The following is a 16,772-nucleotide window of genomic DNA, read 5'->3' as shown; positions in this document are numbered from 1 at the left end:
GGAAGATTCTCATCTGCAATAGACATCACCCTGTGTTCATCGGATATCTCCCAAGAAGTTGGGAGGCAGGTCTGCCCCTACCCGCTGGGGTCTGATCATTTTGATATTCAAATAACTATTATACATGAGACTCATCCAGGTCCGTACATGCCGTCATCAAAATGGAACATGCACAACGCAAATTGTAAGGCGTTTAAACCGTATATCCAAGAACACCTCCACGTAGGTTTATTGCAAGGACTCCTAATGAATGCTTTGATCGTATTTTCCAAATCCCAAATCAAACCGACCGGAGGCAAAAGGCCTTTTAGTTCCATCGTGGAATCAGGACATCACAAGACAGTTGCTAAACGAAAGCTAGCTTAGAGCATCTATAAACGAGAACGCACCTGGGCGAATGTTCTCAAATACCAACAGGTGGCAACCGCTACGAAACATTTTTTGAGGCAGCGGAAAAAAGGGTCTCGGAAACAGTTTGGTTAGACAATCACCAGAGAAACTCCGTTGTCATCGGCTTGGTCCACCAAACGCAAAATCCATAAGAGGTACCCTTTGATTAAAGGTTTACATGGATGGCTGGATGATTTCGCACAGATCGTCACGCCCCCATTGGACATCACTGAATCACCGACAATCTCGGATCCTGCTTCTCCTTCGCCCTAGGGATTGACACAATCCTTATTGGCCCACTCCAGTTCTCAAAACTACGGAACGTCTTAAAAGACACCAGCAATGCTGCTGCAGGATACGACGACATCCACTACAAAATGCTGGCCAATTTGCCGGACGAAGCCTTACACATTTTGGTCCTCATCTACAATCGTTTATGCGACCCAGGCAACTTCCCGGACGCTTGGCACTGTTATGTAATTGTTCCCATACGTTAGGCCGGCAAAGACCCAGATCTGGGCAGTTCATAATGTCATATCGGTCTTTCTTCTTGCGAGATTAAAACAAGGGATAATGAAGTGCCGTTTGGAATAATGGTTTGAGAGGAACTCTCTTCCGCCCCCACTCCCTGTACGGGTTTCGAAAAGGAGGAGGAACAATAGACATCCTAAGTCTCTTAACTAAAGTCGCAAAATGTATTTGTGCTACTAGTGGTTATCTGACGATACTGTTTTTCGTGGTTTCAGGTGCTTATAACAGCGTGGACGTGGACGTCCTGATACGGCGGTTGTCTTTACAAGGCAGAGATTGACGACTACAACGCCTGAGATACGATTACGGCCTTTTACTATTCCACTACGGAGCTCAGTCAAATGGCTTGAACTCTTCGACAGCACACTGGCGTGGGCAAGCCGCGTGCAATAACTGATTTCCAAGGCTCGTCGGTCACTCAATATCCTACGATCGGTATCGCGCATATGGCGGCGAGCCGATGTTACGGTCCTTGTCTCCCTTTACCGGTCTATACTTGATTATGGATGCACGCTTTTTTGGTAATGCTTCGATATCTCTACTAAGCAAGATCGATATTCTGCAGTACCGTGCCATGTGCTTCTGTCTTACGACAATAAACTCTAAACCTGTGAATGGGCTTTTGGTGGAAGCAAGGGAGACGCGTCTTCAATTCCGGAGGGATATCTTGGCTTAGAAATTCATCCTTAACAGAGCAACCCAAACAGTTCATCCACTTCTCTTAAATCTTAGCCTCTACATTGACGACAACGGATACGTCGATAGGATTCGTAGGAGGAAAGTAGCCCTCCCAGTTAAAAGTTTCAGGCGGCAAAGATATGTGATACCTCTCGTCCTAAACGACTCTGCTTCCTGCATTTAGTTTGGAACATGACGTACTAAATTACCAGCCCACAATCTTTTACCACTCTAGAGAGTCAGATCGAACTTTCACTGCTTCTACTGGCGTTTCCCATTTGATTGCATCAACGTGGCCCTCATCGGTCAACATTTTCACTGACGGCTCCAGAACAAGAGAGGGAACCGGCTTTGCTTACTTCTACGGACATCCATTATCTTTGGTTATGTTTGTGCTACCGACGGAAGCCAGCACCTTCACTGCCGAAGTCCTTGCAATTAAGGAAGCCCTTCAGTGTGCGGAAAGTCAGTTAAACAATATCCTTATTGCTACGGATTCGAGGAATGCGATGGAAAACCTGAGAAGCAGAAACACGGCTCCAACACTAATCGTCATGTACTCGATGCAATTAAGTTACTCTATGAGTGTGAAAGTCGACATAAACGTGTGGAGTTATTATGCGTCCAGGGACATTCTGTTATCTTATGTAGAGAGATGATGGTCCAGCGGGCAAAACAAAGCGTGACTGATGGCCAACCTTACTACACCTGCCTTCCTCATACAGTTTTTGTTGCTTGAATGAAGTTTCATCAAGAATGGTGACACACGCGGGAGCCCTCATAACAGTCCAAAGGAAGACATTATGCCATAATACAGCCGAGTATTCCGCGAAAAACCTGGATCTCCCTAATTAAGCTATTCAGACGTCATACCACTACCCTAACGCTCATCCGGCTGATCCTCGGCTGTTCCCGTTTACATCATTAGAGGATAAAAGTTCAGACATGTCCATACTGCAAAGACCATGCAACTGAAATTAGAGACATCATTCACGTGACACTAGGATGTTCATGCTGTGATAGACAATGCCACAGGTTTCTCAATGCCTTGATCAGACGAGGAGTACCTCAACATACATCTGTGGCGCACCTTTTTCGACAGCTGACCCCAACAAACTTTGTCAATGTTGACCAGTTTCTGCAACAAGCGGATATCCAGTTATAAGTCAAACTCAGAGGTTCGAGAGCAAGAAGTTGTGATATATCGACTGCGTTAAATGAGTGAATGTACAGACTGTACCATGAAATTTGCCTGTAATTAATGCATTTTCTAATGCGTATGCTATATATGTGATACGTTAAACTAAATCTGTAGTTACTAACCTCTCTGGCTGAATGGTTAAGGCCTAACGCCAATACATTATATTAAAAACACATTTTTCTGTAGGCCAAATACCGAAAACAATTTCGCATAAGGCTAATATTTTAATCAGTATATCTCACGGCATGGACATATTGGAGTGTCAGTTTGGTAGCGTTCCGTCAGATGTTGGCGTAAGGCTTCCCATTTCCGTCGGTGAATAAATATAGGGACCGACGTACAGGCATATGAAATAAGTTGAAAAGTTCCGTGCACGACGAAGAAGGTGTTGAAAATAAGACGTTGTATAAGAAATGGCTAAACGAAGAAACCAAAAAGAAAAGCACGCAGAAACAAAAGGACAAAATTTTCCTAGCTTTTTTTAAGATTACGAAGATCTATATGGAAATTCCTCACGAAATACTTATAACTAAATGTGAAGAGTGCCGTAGCTGCACTGGAAATTTGAGACACTGTTTGTGTACACAGTGATTCAGGAGGAAAGATACATGCTTTCAGGGTTGATAGTATTAACGATTCAGAATGAAAAACGTATATGAACGTATGTCCTGTTCCTATCAGTTTCTGAGGAAACTCATAAAAACAATTGGGAACAAGACAAATGCAGGTGATGATAAATGAAACATTGTCGTCTAATAGTTTGCTTAATTGTGTACACTTTCGCACACAAGATGTTCAAAATGCCCACCGTCAAATGCAATGCATTCTGCAGTTCTAGTACCCAAGTGCTCTGTTGCTGATCTGAGCTCATCCGCACAGTTCTTTACTTGAACACACGCACATAAAATACGAGCGGGTAGTTTCTCCTTTGTGTCCCTCTGCGCTTGTAGACTTCCCTCTTAAGTCAGCCCCGCAGACATTAGTCCAAAGGAGTAACATCGGGTAACCTCGGTGACCAAGAAATGACTCCGCGGGGACGGATCCAATGCCCAGTATACGTTTAAGTCAGATAATGTGCCACTGGCCGTATGGAATGTGCAATACTCCCGTGCTGAAAGTACATACGACGGCGTCTTGCCAAGGGATTAGCACACAATGAAACAAAACATTAGATCATAGTGTTTCATTTGCTGTCACCTGCATTTGTCCTCTTCCCCATGTTTTTTATTAGTTTTTTCGGAAACTAGATAATAAGACATATGTTCGTAAAACGATTTTTGTCAGGGTTACCAAAACCATCACCCCTCAATGCATGTACCTTTTCTTCTGGCTCATTCTGTACCGGCTATGGGTCACAAATCTGAGGCAAGGAAAGAAAATGAAGAATTAATTTTTTTTTATTTTTCATTCTCCATGGCGTTATGTGTACTGTAAAACACCTGAAGTGTTTTGTTGGTGGGAGGAACTTCAGTTCTGATATTATGTAGATCCTATATCATTAACTTCTGACAAATTATAAATTGCTATGTTTCTCATTATACAGCGTGAACATTAATAAAAGCGAAAAACTGATGAATGTAAGTTCTTCTTACCACGCGCCCTGTGTTCCTTGCGTGTTGAGGGTGTGTGATTGATACAGCGTACTGTAAGCAGCAGAATGGTACGCTATTCATGTCGCGAACAAACTGACATAGAAACGATGGAGAGCTAGCACGGCAATAGCAAAACAAGTACCCCCACAGACACCAACAACATAGCACAACGTTTCAAGCTCTTTTTTAGCGTTTGAGTGTTCACGGGTCCTTTCAGATAGACGGACGTACATGGAGGCTGCGTACTGTGTGTACACCAGATTTGGAGGAGCGGATTCTACAGGATATTGGGGCCGTATCCTAGTTAAAGCTCCTTTCAAGTGGTTCACCTTTCTCAGCAGTTTGTCAGTTTTAGTGATGTTCGCCTTGTATTCTACATAATTAGGAATTTCTGTGCAGACGACAACAAAAATTTTCAGCAACTGACTACTCTTAATCTAAAATGATAGACACGTCACCATATCTGGTCTCATTGATAATTTTACCAAAAAGTATTCAAAAATGGTTCAAATGGCTCTGAGCACTATGGGACTTAACATCTGAGGTCATCAGTCCCCTAGACTTAGAACTACTTAAACCTAACAAACTTAAGGACATCATACGCATCCATCCCGAGGCAGGATTCAACTCTGCGACCGTAGCGGCCGCGCAGTTCCAGACTGAACGCCTAGAACCGCTGGGCCACACCGGCCGGCCAAAAAGTATATTTCTGATGAAATGACGAGAGGTATCACAGGTATGTTGCCTACTCTGTTAGCCATATATTGTGGGTCATGTTTTTAAGTGTTGTATATTAGGCAATAATATATGTATATAGTATGTAATTACTGACAAAAGAACTGTTCATTCTACTTAAGATGAAAATGTACTTAAAACACACATCCACGTTATAGTATGCCACATGATCGCTCGTTATTCCATATTTAGACCATATCATTGGTCGCCGTTCGAAGCACTGAAGGCTGCTCATTCCTGAAATAATCTTTGTTGAGGATGTAAAATTGAATACAGCTTACATCTTTGTCGATCACTGTAGTAACATGGTAGAGTGTCTGTAAGTTGTAGACGTATTGTACTTCGGAATGAGCTTCAATCTGTGGCGTAAATCATGCTAGCTCAAACATACGGGTGGAGGAGTGCACTCCGAGGTTCCGGAAGGCTTTGCCTCCGCCTCGTTGGTGTTTCAGTATCAAGTTGCGTGCTCCAGTAACTTGGCCTAATTAGAAAGCTGTCCCGGTGGCCACGTGTAGAAACGGAAAGTATGCACCGGAGTGAAGGCAACGAAGGTCAGGCGCTCCTTATGTAGGCCGCGGGCGCGGGCGCCCTCTCACCGGGGACAGGTTCCCAGCGCGCTCCTCTCTTCTCCACTTGTTTGCTTTTCCTCTCCGCAGAAGCGTTTCTAAACGAACGCCGCCCGAGAGGAAATCTACCACGTAGCCGTCGGGCACTTCGCAGTCAAAGGCTCGTATCTCTTTTATCTATTATATGATTTCTGTTGGAAAATCGACGTTTCCGTAAAGGAAGAGCATTCACTATTTCGTTTACTTAGAACAGCCACAATTATGTGCGAACTGATATATCAAATAAGTAACTTCAGTGGCTGGTCGACATATACCAGTTGATTTCCTTACCATAAGCAAAAATTCCTCTTCCGCAATTTTTACTGTTATTGAATTCCTTACGCTGTCTGGCGGTCAACTTGCCTGTTTAGTAAGCAAACGCGTTTGATTACGGGTGTAGCCACGGAGATGGGAGGAGAGCAATGTCGTGCATTCACCCTGCTTAGGACAACTGAACGTCTGTTTCAAGCAAAAGTAGCGGCTCCGGTTTTACAGCTAACAGTGAGCTAGTGCCTTAATCGTTGTCCCTTTCCGGCTGACGTCCAAAGTTAGTACTCTATTAGCAAATGATGGTGTGCAACCAAGAGGCGGAGCGCGGTCCTATGGGCTTGGTCGCAGATGTATTCTTTTCCTAATTTGTTTATTTCGTTTTTATGAGACCTAAATGTGACAGACTTGTTCTTATGGCATGACCATCTAACGCCACAACTGTTCTATAAATTTACGCATTTGGACTGTCTGCATGTTACATACTTGAAAATGAAGTGGGAAATCAGTCTGTAATTCGCATATAAAAAGTAAAGAAATAGCACAAAATGACTTCAGACATCGTGGCTTCTGAACCTGATTATATTTAGCTAATCTAATAAGTCTAATCTAACCGGTCTGTATTGTCTACCTCCCTCGTAAGATAAAGGCTGACGTTTGGCACTATTTGAAAAACATAGTATGATCAGATGATCTATATCATTGCAAACAAGCGTTAGTAGTTGTTTTATTCGTAAGGCACACTAATTATTGTTTATCACGTATGGTCTCATTCCTACAATCCAGGGTAACTGGAAATCACAATGTGTTTTCACGTCTCGTCCCAATCACTATAAAAGTCAGTACAGAGACAGGGTGATTTAATTACTTTTCTTAACTGCAATCAGCCGCATAACAACGGAAGCATATACAGATGTGTAGAATAAAGGACGGTATTAAGAGGTCTATTTTAAGTCTTCCTACATTCTCATTTACCTTGTATTCCATAAATCAGTCTGAAGTTTCTTACCTACATGGAAGATAATTTTTCAGTATAATTGTAAACGATGCTGTGTTCATTGAGCTGTCAACTTTCAAATTCCAAGAGACACATTCCTCTGACAATGCGCTGCTGTAGCACGCTTATCTCTAAAACTTCACTGGAGTACAAATATAAATGAAATAAAATGATTCCTTGAAACTCGGACGATGCTGTAACTTCTAAGTAAAAGTAAAATGAAGTGACGCTGTCCTGCGAGTAATTCATGGGACTACGGCTAACATTTTGATCTCGGATAGAGTTTAATCTCTTCCATATGACGGATACTAAATAATTAGCCACTGACTTCTATCAATTTATTTGCATTTATTTTGTTGTGTTGTCATTTCCATCGCCAGAAGTCTGAAAGTCAGAAGTAACGTTTCATATTGCTATTTACGTATATGTAATTCTATATGAAGATAATGGGAAAAATAGCTCCTAACTGCTGCGGATAAAATTTTTAACTGTTTCACACAGACATTTATTTCCATGATTCTGATGAATAATCTGTATTTTAAAAATAAGTTAAGAAAAATCTATATTTCAATAATAAGTTTATTTAATGAAATGCCGCGTGGATTAGCCGAGCGGTCTAAGTCGCTGCAGACATGGACTGTGTGGCTGATCCCGCCGGAGGTTCGAGTCCTCCCTCGGGCATGGGTGTGTGTGTTTGTCCGTAGGATAATTTAGGTTAAGTAGTGTAACCTTAGGGACTGATGACCTTAGCAGTTGAGTCCCATAAGATTTCACACACAATTGAACATTTAATGTAAATAATTTGCAAAAGCAGCTTAAACTATCAGCCTCGGAAGAGAACTATCATCAAAATTTAGTGAGGAACAAAAGTTACTTCAACTTGGCAGTGTCACTTTACAAAACATCTGTTACATTTAGAAACGTTGTCATGAGTAATTACTATATGCACCCAAGGATTAAAAATTAATGAAATATCATCGCAGTAGTAATTAGTGCATTAGGACTCTACTATGCTGAATAAAGTTAAAACGTGGCCTTCATCAATGGTAAGTAAACCAGTCTCAGCTACAGCCTATGAGTAACGTCGCCGTTCGAAGATATAGTTCTCCTACCAGTGTAGGTGAGATTTTTGGCTTTTCTCTTCCTCTCAGATCTGTCATTTATGCTTAAATACTATACAACCTCCAGAAACACCAGAAACATGAAAATGTAATTACATAGAATCTCAGCAATAGTATCCACGCACATCCACAGTGTTACTCCGATAGTATAGTGAATACACCGTCCGCTCAAAAAGTTCCGAGGCTGTTTTTATTCCTGGCGTTTAAGCGACGTCAGCGTGGTAACTGCAGTGGCAGCTTGAACTAACAACTGTAAACAACAAATATACACTCGACAAATTATTTGGGAACAGGCACTGTAAAGTAGTGGACGTGGAGGCGTACTACATCATCGTCTTTGTGTATTCGCAAGTGGAGCAATATCTCTAAATCAAGTGCTCAATACATTCTCCTGACTAGTTTCAAGTAGGGAAAAGTGTGTGCAACGTCTGTTCCGTACATCTTGGCTCCTCAACAAAAACAACGACACGTGTACACCTGTCACAACTTCATTAAAATGCAAAAGCGGACAGTTATTTGCTGGAAAGATATCGTTGTACTTGACAAGTCTTACTATTACCAAAACGAGTCTACCATGAAACGAGAAATTGAAGAAATTACAGGAGGGTCAACACTTTGACTAAATAACCGACATTAAAGCCAATGTGACATACGATTTAAACAGCATCCCAATGAAGGACTAGTCTAACAGTTTCATGCGTTTCTTCGAACATTTTGTGCGTTGTCCTCAAGTGGAGGAAGACAATGTAGAACACCTGAGGCATTAAAACCACTATCTTCACCTTTCTCTGTATGTTATTAATCCAATTTTTGGATTGCCGGTGTATGAGGTGGTAAAAAGAGGGAAAGAGGTGGGGGTAAGAAGCTTTCCCAGACAAATCGTAGGGGACGAGGTGGATCGTATACTTCCAGGATGAGTAGGCAACGGACAGAGAGGGCTTAGTGATGTTTCCCTGTGCAATTATACATTAGAAATTGCTGCTGAGTCATTTTTAGAAAAAAAAACGGTATTCTTAATTATAAAATGATACGATTTCGTTATGATCCTGCAAAAGGCTTAAATACAGTTAATGTGATTCGAAGTTTTCTATGATTACGAAATGAATTAGATCCAGAGCATATTCTGTGTTTCTGTTCAAAAGCAATCATACAAACTGAAACGCTCGTATTTAATCAGAAGTAAATGAGGATGGTTAGGGTTTAGCATTTTGCTGACGACGACGTTTTAAAAGTCGAGAACAAGTTGGGATTGGAGAGGATGAAATCAACGGTGTCTTTTTCAAGCAAACTATACATGAATTTGCCTTGAGCGTATTGGGTACACCATGTAATAACTGTATCTGGTTTACCGGATGCGATTAAAACCTCCTCCAAATCCAGTGTCTTACCACTGCGACACCTCACTCGGTAGATTTTATCGGAAGAGAAAGCAGCACACCGTTATCCTACACTGAAGCGATCGTAAGACTCATTACATGGTATGATTGATCAGTTCTATTCGAAGATAAGACCGGTTCTTTTGTTGTCCTCGGAAGTGTCACGTATCTTCGTGGTTTTGAACAACGGTTCTGTAAAATCTAAAATCTTGGTATTACATGAAAAATTCACTTTTTCTTTGTTGTTGTTTTTCTTTGTGTTTTAATGCCATTGACACTCTGACGGATGGATCTTTCCGGGACATCCGAATAAAATTATCTCAAAACTATCTTTGTTTCACATTTATGCCTTACTTAATTGGTGAGTCACTAAGTGACAATTTAGTTTCATGGCCTGGTGCGTAAGTTTTTCTGGATGTTACGTAGGTAATCAAATAGACGCAACAGTATGTGTAAACTAATCTAAAACGAAGAGCGTCGCTTATTGTCTAGTAGTAAGATACGTAACGGCTTCAGAAAGTACGTTACACACGTTGTCTCACGCTAAGGCCATTGTGCAACGAGAGTAGCGTATTGTGAGAGGAGCGTGCGTGTTTCGGATTTCCTGCAGACACAGTTATGCTGTGTTACCGATAACAGATGGGTCACAGAGTGCGACTGAAACAATGCAGTAACTGAAAACCTTCTCCAGAGTATGCGGAACAGTATGGTTCTTGTGGGCAAAAAGTCTGAATTGCACACATACACTCAGTGAAATTCTGGCGGCAAATGGATCAAATGCGGTTCCGCGTCCAGCCGTGGTGAAATGCTGCCAAATATTTTATCAAGGCAGCACACATGTGGCTGTTACTGAATCAAGAAGTCGAGATCTTGCGCCATGCAGTTTCCATCTTTTCCGCAATCTGAAAGAGCGTATGCGAAAAAAAAAAAAAATCCGATGATACGGACGTTCAGACAGTGGTACTCGAATGGCAGCACACATGTGGCTGTTACTGAATCAAGAAGTCGAGATCTTGCGCCATGCAGTTTCCATCTTTTCGGCAATCTGAAAGAGCGTATGCGAAAAAGAAATCCGATGATACGGATGTTCAGACAGTGGTACTCGAATGGCTCCTTGAGAAAGGAGCCGATTTCTCTCGTCGAAGCATTAAACACTTGCTAGAACATTCAGAATGTTGTTTCCAGAGACATAGTGATTGTATTTAAGGACAGCGTCATAATTATGTCTCACATTGAAGCGTAGTACGGTGTTTAATAAAAGTTTATAAGCCCACCATAATAAGGTTTACTTACTTTTTGAAGTCTCCTCGTACAAATTTGTAAGATACAAAGTTCTCTATTCGTTTTGGCTTCTACAATATGTACGTTAACGTCCTGCGATTTAAGAGCAGCGTAAACGGCGTGTGTTGTGAACGGTATGTTTTTGAACAGTGTGCTTGTTGATCGTGATCTTGGACCAGAGGCCAACGATCCACGGAAATGCAGCACTGACACGCATTCAACAGACCTTGGCAAGTACTTTCACGCTGATTTCTCTCGCAGCCTTGCTGCGCAGAGTTTAACACGGGTAATTCGAGAGTGAAGAACGTACGCGAAACAAATCGTTTACACAGATAGGAAAGGAAGATCCGGAAACCTCTCAGAAAAGAAGCCATTCATAATCAATTCCTGCAAATTACTGCACATCAAAACGACTTCACTTTACACTGACAGAAAAAGCGACACGACCCTTGGTAAGAGCAGTAGTCATTTCTAGTAGACCATTTCCTGCTCTCCCATGTGAAGAAACCATTAGGCGGCCATGTATATCTTCCTTCTTGGCGAGGCAAGAAAATTTTGTTCCAAAGAGGCGCCTCGAAAACATTCATATGCATAGAAATTTCGTTTGTTTGTGGTTCTACTAATTTATGTCAAGTTTAACGATATTCACTGTGTGTCCATATCCACATTGGAACATACCGGAAACTCTCTGAATATTAATTCTGAAGACGATACTGGCATGAATATCCAGACATATGTGAAACTGAAGCAAAGCTTGTCACGACTAGCTGAACAAATCTAAAACTATTGATCTGTGCCGCATACAATAAAAACAGAGAATTGAAAATAATTCGGAAGCCTCTTACGTCTAATGAGGCTGACTGATCTGAAATATACAATTAGAAACCGAAACAAAGTATAAAATGTCCCACGAAATTAGGAAAATGATACCCGGATCCTACCTACCGTTTATTTTAATCATAACGTTCTAAGGACCAGTACTGTCAAATCAGAGAGTTTACAGTTTACTAGTATGTGAAGACTGTCTCCAACACTATCTTACGCCTCCTGTGTCTGACGATACCGAGCTGACTGCACTGTGCGAAACTATATCACGAGCAAGCACCGGAAATTTACTATCTTGCTGGAAGCACAACGTGAGAGACCTGTTGTCGTGACTGCTAAATGCGAATATCATCAATACGGTAGAAGCATTCACTGAAGAGAATTTCCTGAACAGCCATATAATTTCATCGTAAACTAAATTACTTATTTATTCTGATATACTTACGTTTTCGCTTAAGAGACGTTGTGTAAAACTCATAAGTTAAGCATATTTATATGGTAATGTCTTTTATATGTTTTACTTCTACATCTACATCTACATGGATACTCTGCATATCACATTTAAATGTGTGGCAAAGCGTTCATCTAACCACCGTCAAATTCTCTATTTTTCCGATCTCGTATAGCGCGCGGAAAGAACGAATACCTGTATCTTTTCGTACTTGCTCTGATTTTCCTTCTTTTACCATAGTGATCGTTCTTCCTACGTAGGTCGGCATCAGCAAAATATTTTCACATTCGGAGGAGAAAGTTGGTGATTGGAATTTCGTTAGAATATTCCTCCGCAACGTAAAACGCCTTTGTTTCAATTATGTCAATCCCAAATCCTGTGTCAGTTGAATGACACTCGCTCCCCTATTTCGCGATAACATAAAACGTGCTGTTCCTCTTTGAAATTTTCGATGAATTCCGTCAGTCCTATTTGGTAAGGATCCCACATCAAGCATCAGCATTCTAAAAGAGGACGGACAAACGGAATGTAGGCACTCTCCTTAGGAGATCTGTTACATTTTCTAAGTGTCCTGCCAATAGAACACCTCTTTGGTTAGCCTTCTCACAACATTTTATATGTTCTCGTTCCAATTTAAGTGGTTCATTATTCTAATTCCTAGGTATATAGTCGAATTTATAGACTTCAGATTTGACTGATTTATCGCGTAACCGAAGTTTATCGTTTTCGTTTTAGCACTCACGTGGATGACCTCACACTTTTCTTTATTTATGGTCAATTGCCTATTTTCGTACCATACAGATATCTTTTTTAAATCGTTTTGCATTTTTTAAATCTTCTGATGACTTTAATAATCGATAAACGACAGCATCATCCGCAAACAACCTAAGACGGATGCTCACATTGTCCCCCAAATCGTTTATATATATATATATATATATATATATATATATATATATATATATATATATATATATATAAGGACAGCAAAGGGCCTGATAAAACTTCCTTGAGGAACACCAGAAATCACTTCTGTTTTACTCGATGACTTTCCGTCAACTACTACGATCTGTGACCTCTCTGACCGGAAATCACGAATCCAGTAACATAACGGAGACGATATTCCATAAGCACGCAATTTCACTACAAGCCGCTTGTGTGATTTAAATAACTTTGTACAGGTTTTTTGTACCTTGAAGACTATAGTTTTGCTGCTAAATTCAATGGCGTGCATCCTATATGATTTTAAGAAGCTGACTACGCCATGTGTGTTTACGTTTCAGTAGCTACACTAACGTAATTTAATGTGTTACCTTTGTTAGTACTGTAATGAAACACGCATGACTGTGCGAACCTCTTGTTAGGGGCTCCATCGCCTGCTCTGATATGCAGAATACAATAGTCTGTTAGCAAAATAATTTATATTGTAGTGTAAGTACTTGCGGGGTGTTTTTTATATTTTCGTTTATATTTCTTGTATGTCATAGCTTTTATTATTGTTGTTTCATGCTAATACCCAACAGGGCGAAATTAGCTAATTGCTACATAGTGAAGATAATGTTTATTTCACATAAAAGAACTGTCCACACAGGAAAATGACTTCCTTGAAATCATTTACTGTTATTAACAAGTTAAAGCAAATTAACAACAACAGGGTTACGTCGGTGGCCGAAACCGAATTAATTCTGATGGTGGCAGGAGTCGTTTATAAGTGAAAATTGGAAGCTGTGTGTTGGTGTAGTAGCAGAGAACGTGGGTCGTCCCATTACAGTCGAAGGCGGCTGGTACCACGGAGTTTATCTCTGCTTCTGTAAGCCGTCCGATGATGGGGTTGACAGAACAGAGGCGGGGCCACTTAGCTTCTAAACAATTGGGCTGTCTGACTCGCACTAGTAGCGGAGCGGCGCGCCCTGCAAAACCGGGTCAGTCCATGACGCACCTCCCCCAGGAAGCGCATGCCGGAACTAACCAGCGATCGTTGACAAGAGGCCAAGGCGTTCATTTTCCGTGGAAAAAACGTGGCGTAACCGTCGCCCTGCCGCCTCACATCCTGCATCCATTCGTGAAAGCCGCATCCGCCCTACTCAACCTACTTCATTCTTTTGCCTTTTGCCATTATACGTTAGCGATAATTACTTCCAAATAGACAAACTCTGTGATACACAGTCATATAACAAATTCTACCTATGTTATTAAATTTTAAAAAATAACAAAAATAACTTTGTGTTCCTTTAAAATTCAGTCCTAAAATGCTCCATATATTGTAGGCAACGATTCAGTGCAGGCAGTAAAATTCGGCCTTTTTCATAAAAAACGAACTTCAATGGCTACCTGTATTACGACAGTATTCACTACTAGCCTATAACAACTTTTCAGAAAAGGTCTTGCGAGAGCATTCTTTTGCGTTAGAAATTTTTTCATTTAAACTTATTCTACATTCCGTAGATGAGAATTGAGTCAAGTGAAACACTAATTATTTAATTACATGAAGTTAAGTCACACCTCTTCGATGATTTACATAGCGACTTTCTCCACAAAAAACCTAATGCTGAGATTCGCGTATATTGATAGGGAATACCACTTCGAATCGTGCACGAGCCTCTATTTACTAGCGATTAGCATTTCTTCTTCCAGAACGCTGAAAATTAAGAGCGCTAGACATACGCCGATGTCGGTTAATATAGTAACACCTTACCAGACATTGATTTTTGGAATCCGTTTCTAACTGTACAAGTGTCCTTTCAGCTAACCACTTTTACGGTGTAGTACTGTTCATTGTCCAATGAAATGATGAGGATATTCCTCAGCTCACCATTATGTGAAACAAATATGGATTCATTTACCGAATGTAGCATTCTTGTTATAGTCTGAACAATTTCTTGCCTTCACTTCATACGTGAGATATGCGGAGAGTTAAGCAAGACCACGAATGGAGCATTCTCCAAAACCTCCTGAAAAATAACTGTCAAAACGCTGAACTATGGAAGTATAAATTCACCCACAAATGCATACAGTAATTTGATAGACGTGCATGCTGTTTTGGTCTTTTCTGGGATGTGGTGGGATTGGTAGTCAGTAGTTTGTTACTCCCCTGTAAACGCTGAATACCTAACGCAATCATTTACGGGTTTCATATATTCACGAACGAAGCTCCTTCTAATCCATTTGAAAATATAAAAATTACACTTCTGAGTGGCAGATCTCTTGTTAGCTTTCTAATTAATCATTACAAGCACATAAAAGAAGCTCTAGAAGCATCTGCTTTCCCGTTACACTGTTTATCATTACAAATGGAGCCAAATGACACAAAGAAATAAAGCTTAACGCTGTAGTAAGCCATGTGTCGGTCACTGAGACCTCCGTTGAACAAGGATACGACAGAGCTTCTATCTCATTAGTTAGTACAGAAATACATAATAAACGCAGTAGTTTCACCTAACATGTGACGTGCCATGGGCATATCCCTTTTTAGGGATGGACCGCTCATTCAGTCGTGTAAAAATTGAGAAAAGTAATAACTATTGCCTTTTCGAAGGAAAGCCACATGGAAGCAGAAAATGTGTTTCAAGTATACCAAGGAAACTTTAGTACAGATAGTGATTTGATCTCAGACGGTCCTAGACAGACGTCCAGTTCTTAACCACTACACCATATTACTCGATTTCTGTGTAATTAGGAGCCGAAACCGGAGTATAATAATTGTGTGAGGTACGCATTGTCTACCTATAGAGGAGATAACGATGATGAGATTCTGGCATATTTGGGAAAATGAAAATCTGAATATCGTCGAATAGGAGGTTTGTTAATCGGAGGACACCATGTTCCTACAGCGGCTCTTTAAGCAACTAGATCGTGAATGGTCAATATCAGAAATCTTTCTTCTTCGTAAGAGACTTATTTAGACATTTTAGCAATTTCCTATCACATACCGGCTAGACAGATTAAGACAACTTCGAACTTGTGTAATAACAATACTGAAATTTTCCTTCTGGTCTGTACGCCATCTTCAAGCGCAATACAGTTTTGATTTCCAGATACTGATTTTTTCCACAAAATGTTTCGTTGGGAAATGTTACGTTGTCAAAAATTCACGTAGCGTACATAGAATTATCGGTCAACACGTGAGCCACTTCGACACCATCAGATATCGACACTCGCAAACTCTTCTTCTATTAGTAATAATTCCACGGTAATTACATTGCGAACTTCAAAGGAAAATTTAAGAACGGTCGTAATTTCCGCAAAGGCCGCGCCTTTGCGTGCGGTCAGTAGCACCAGCACTCCGAGGAAGAAAGGTTCACTGCGAAGGTCGCAGAAGCAACCGCAGCCGCAGCGCGAGCCACCTACCTTCATGGCACTACGGGTAGAGAGTCGGGCCGAGTCTTCAGCTCTGTGTAGGCCAGCCAACGTTTTCACTCTCGCGGGCCGCATTCGCTTATATAGCGTCTCCCTCTCCACCAAGAGCGCTGTTCCGAATGCTCCTGCCACTCTCCCCTCGCTGGTGACAGGATCTGTTCAGAAGATGGGTGCGTTTGGTCACTGGGTCCAAGGACCTACGCATCCAAGCACTTCCTTTGGTCAGTGACACTCGTTTTCAGTTAGCTGAATACTCCAGTGGTTTCCAAGTTAAATCTTTCTCATTTAGAGCTTAAGTATATAATCCATCCAACACTTCAACACAAGCGCTACAAGTTAGTGTAACTGGACAATATACTTCTTTCA

General features: G+C 41.1%; 1 protein-coding gene across 1 annotated transcript in view; it reads right to left on the bottom strand.

Moving 5' to 3' along the window:
- The window catches only part of LOC126298398 (uncharacterized), a 257,404-nt gene extending 240,951 nt beyond the window's left edge, over positions 1–16,453 (bottom strand). The window contains exon 1 of the mRNA XM_049989711.1: positions 16,398–16,453. Within this exon, the coding sequence (XP_049845668.1) occupies positions 16,398–16,403 (6 nt within the window). The 5' untranslated portion in view covers positions 16,404–16,453. The remainder of the gene's footprint in view (positions 1–16,397) is intronic.
- Positions 16,454–16,772: the final 319 nt, after the last annotated feature.

This window comes from Schistocerca gregaria, chromosome X, assembly GCF_023897955.1.
Source record: "Schistocerca gregaria isolate iqSchGreg1 chromosome X, iqSchGreg1.2, whole genome shotgun sequence".
Taxonomy (NCBI): domain Eukaryota; kingdom Metazoa; phylum Arthropoda; class Insecta; order Orthoptera; family Acrididae; genus Schistocerca; species Schistocerca gregaria.
The sequence above is the reverse complement of the archived record's forward strand: the minus strand, read 5'-3'. Positions and strand labels throughout refer to the sequence as shown.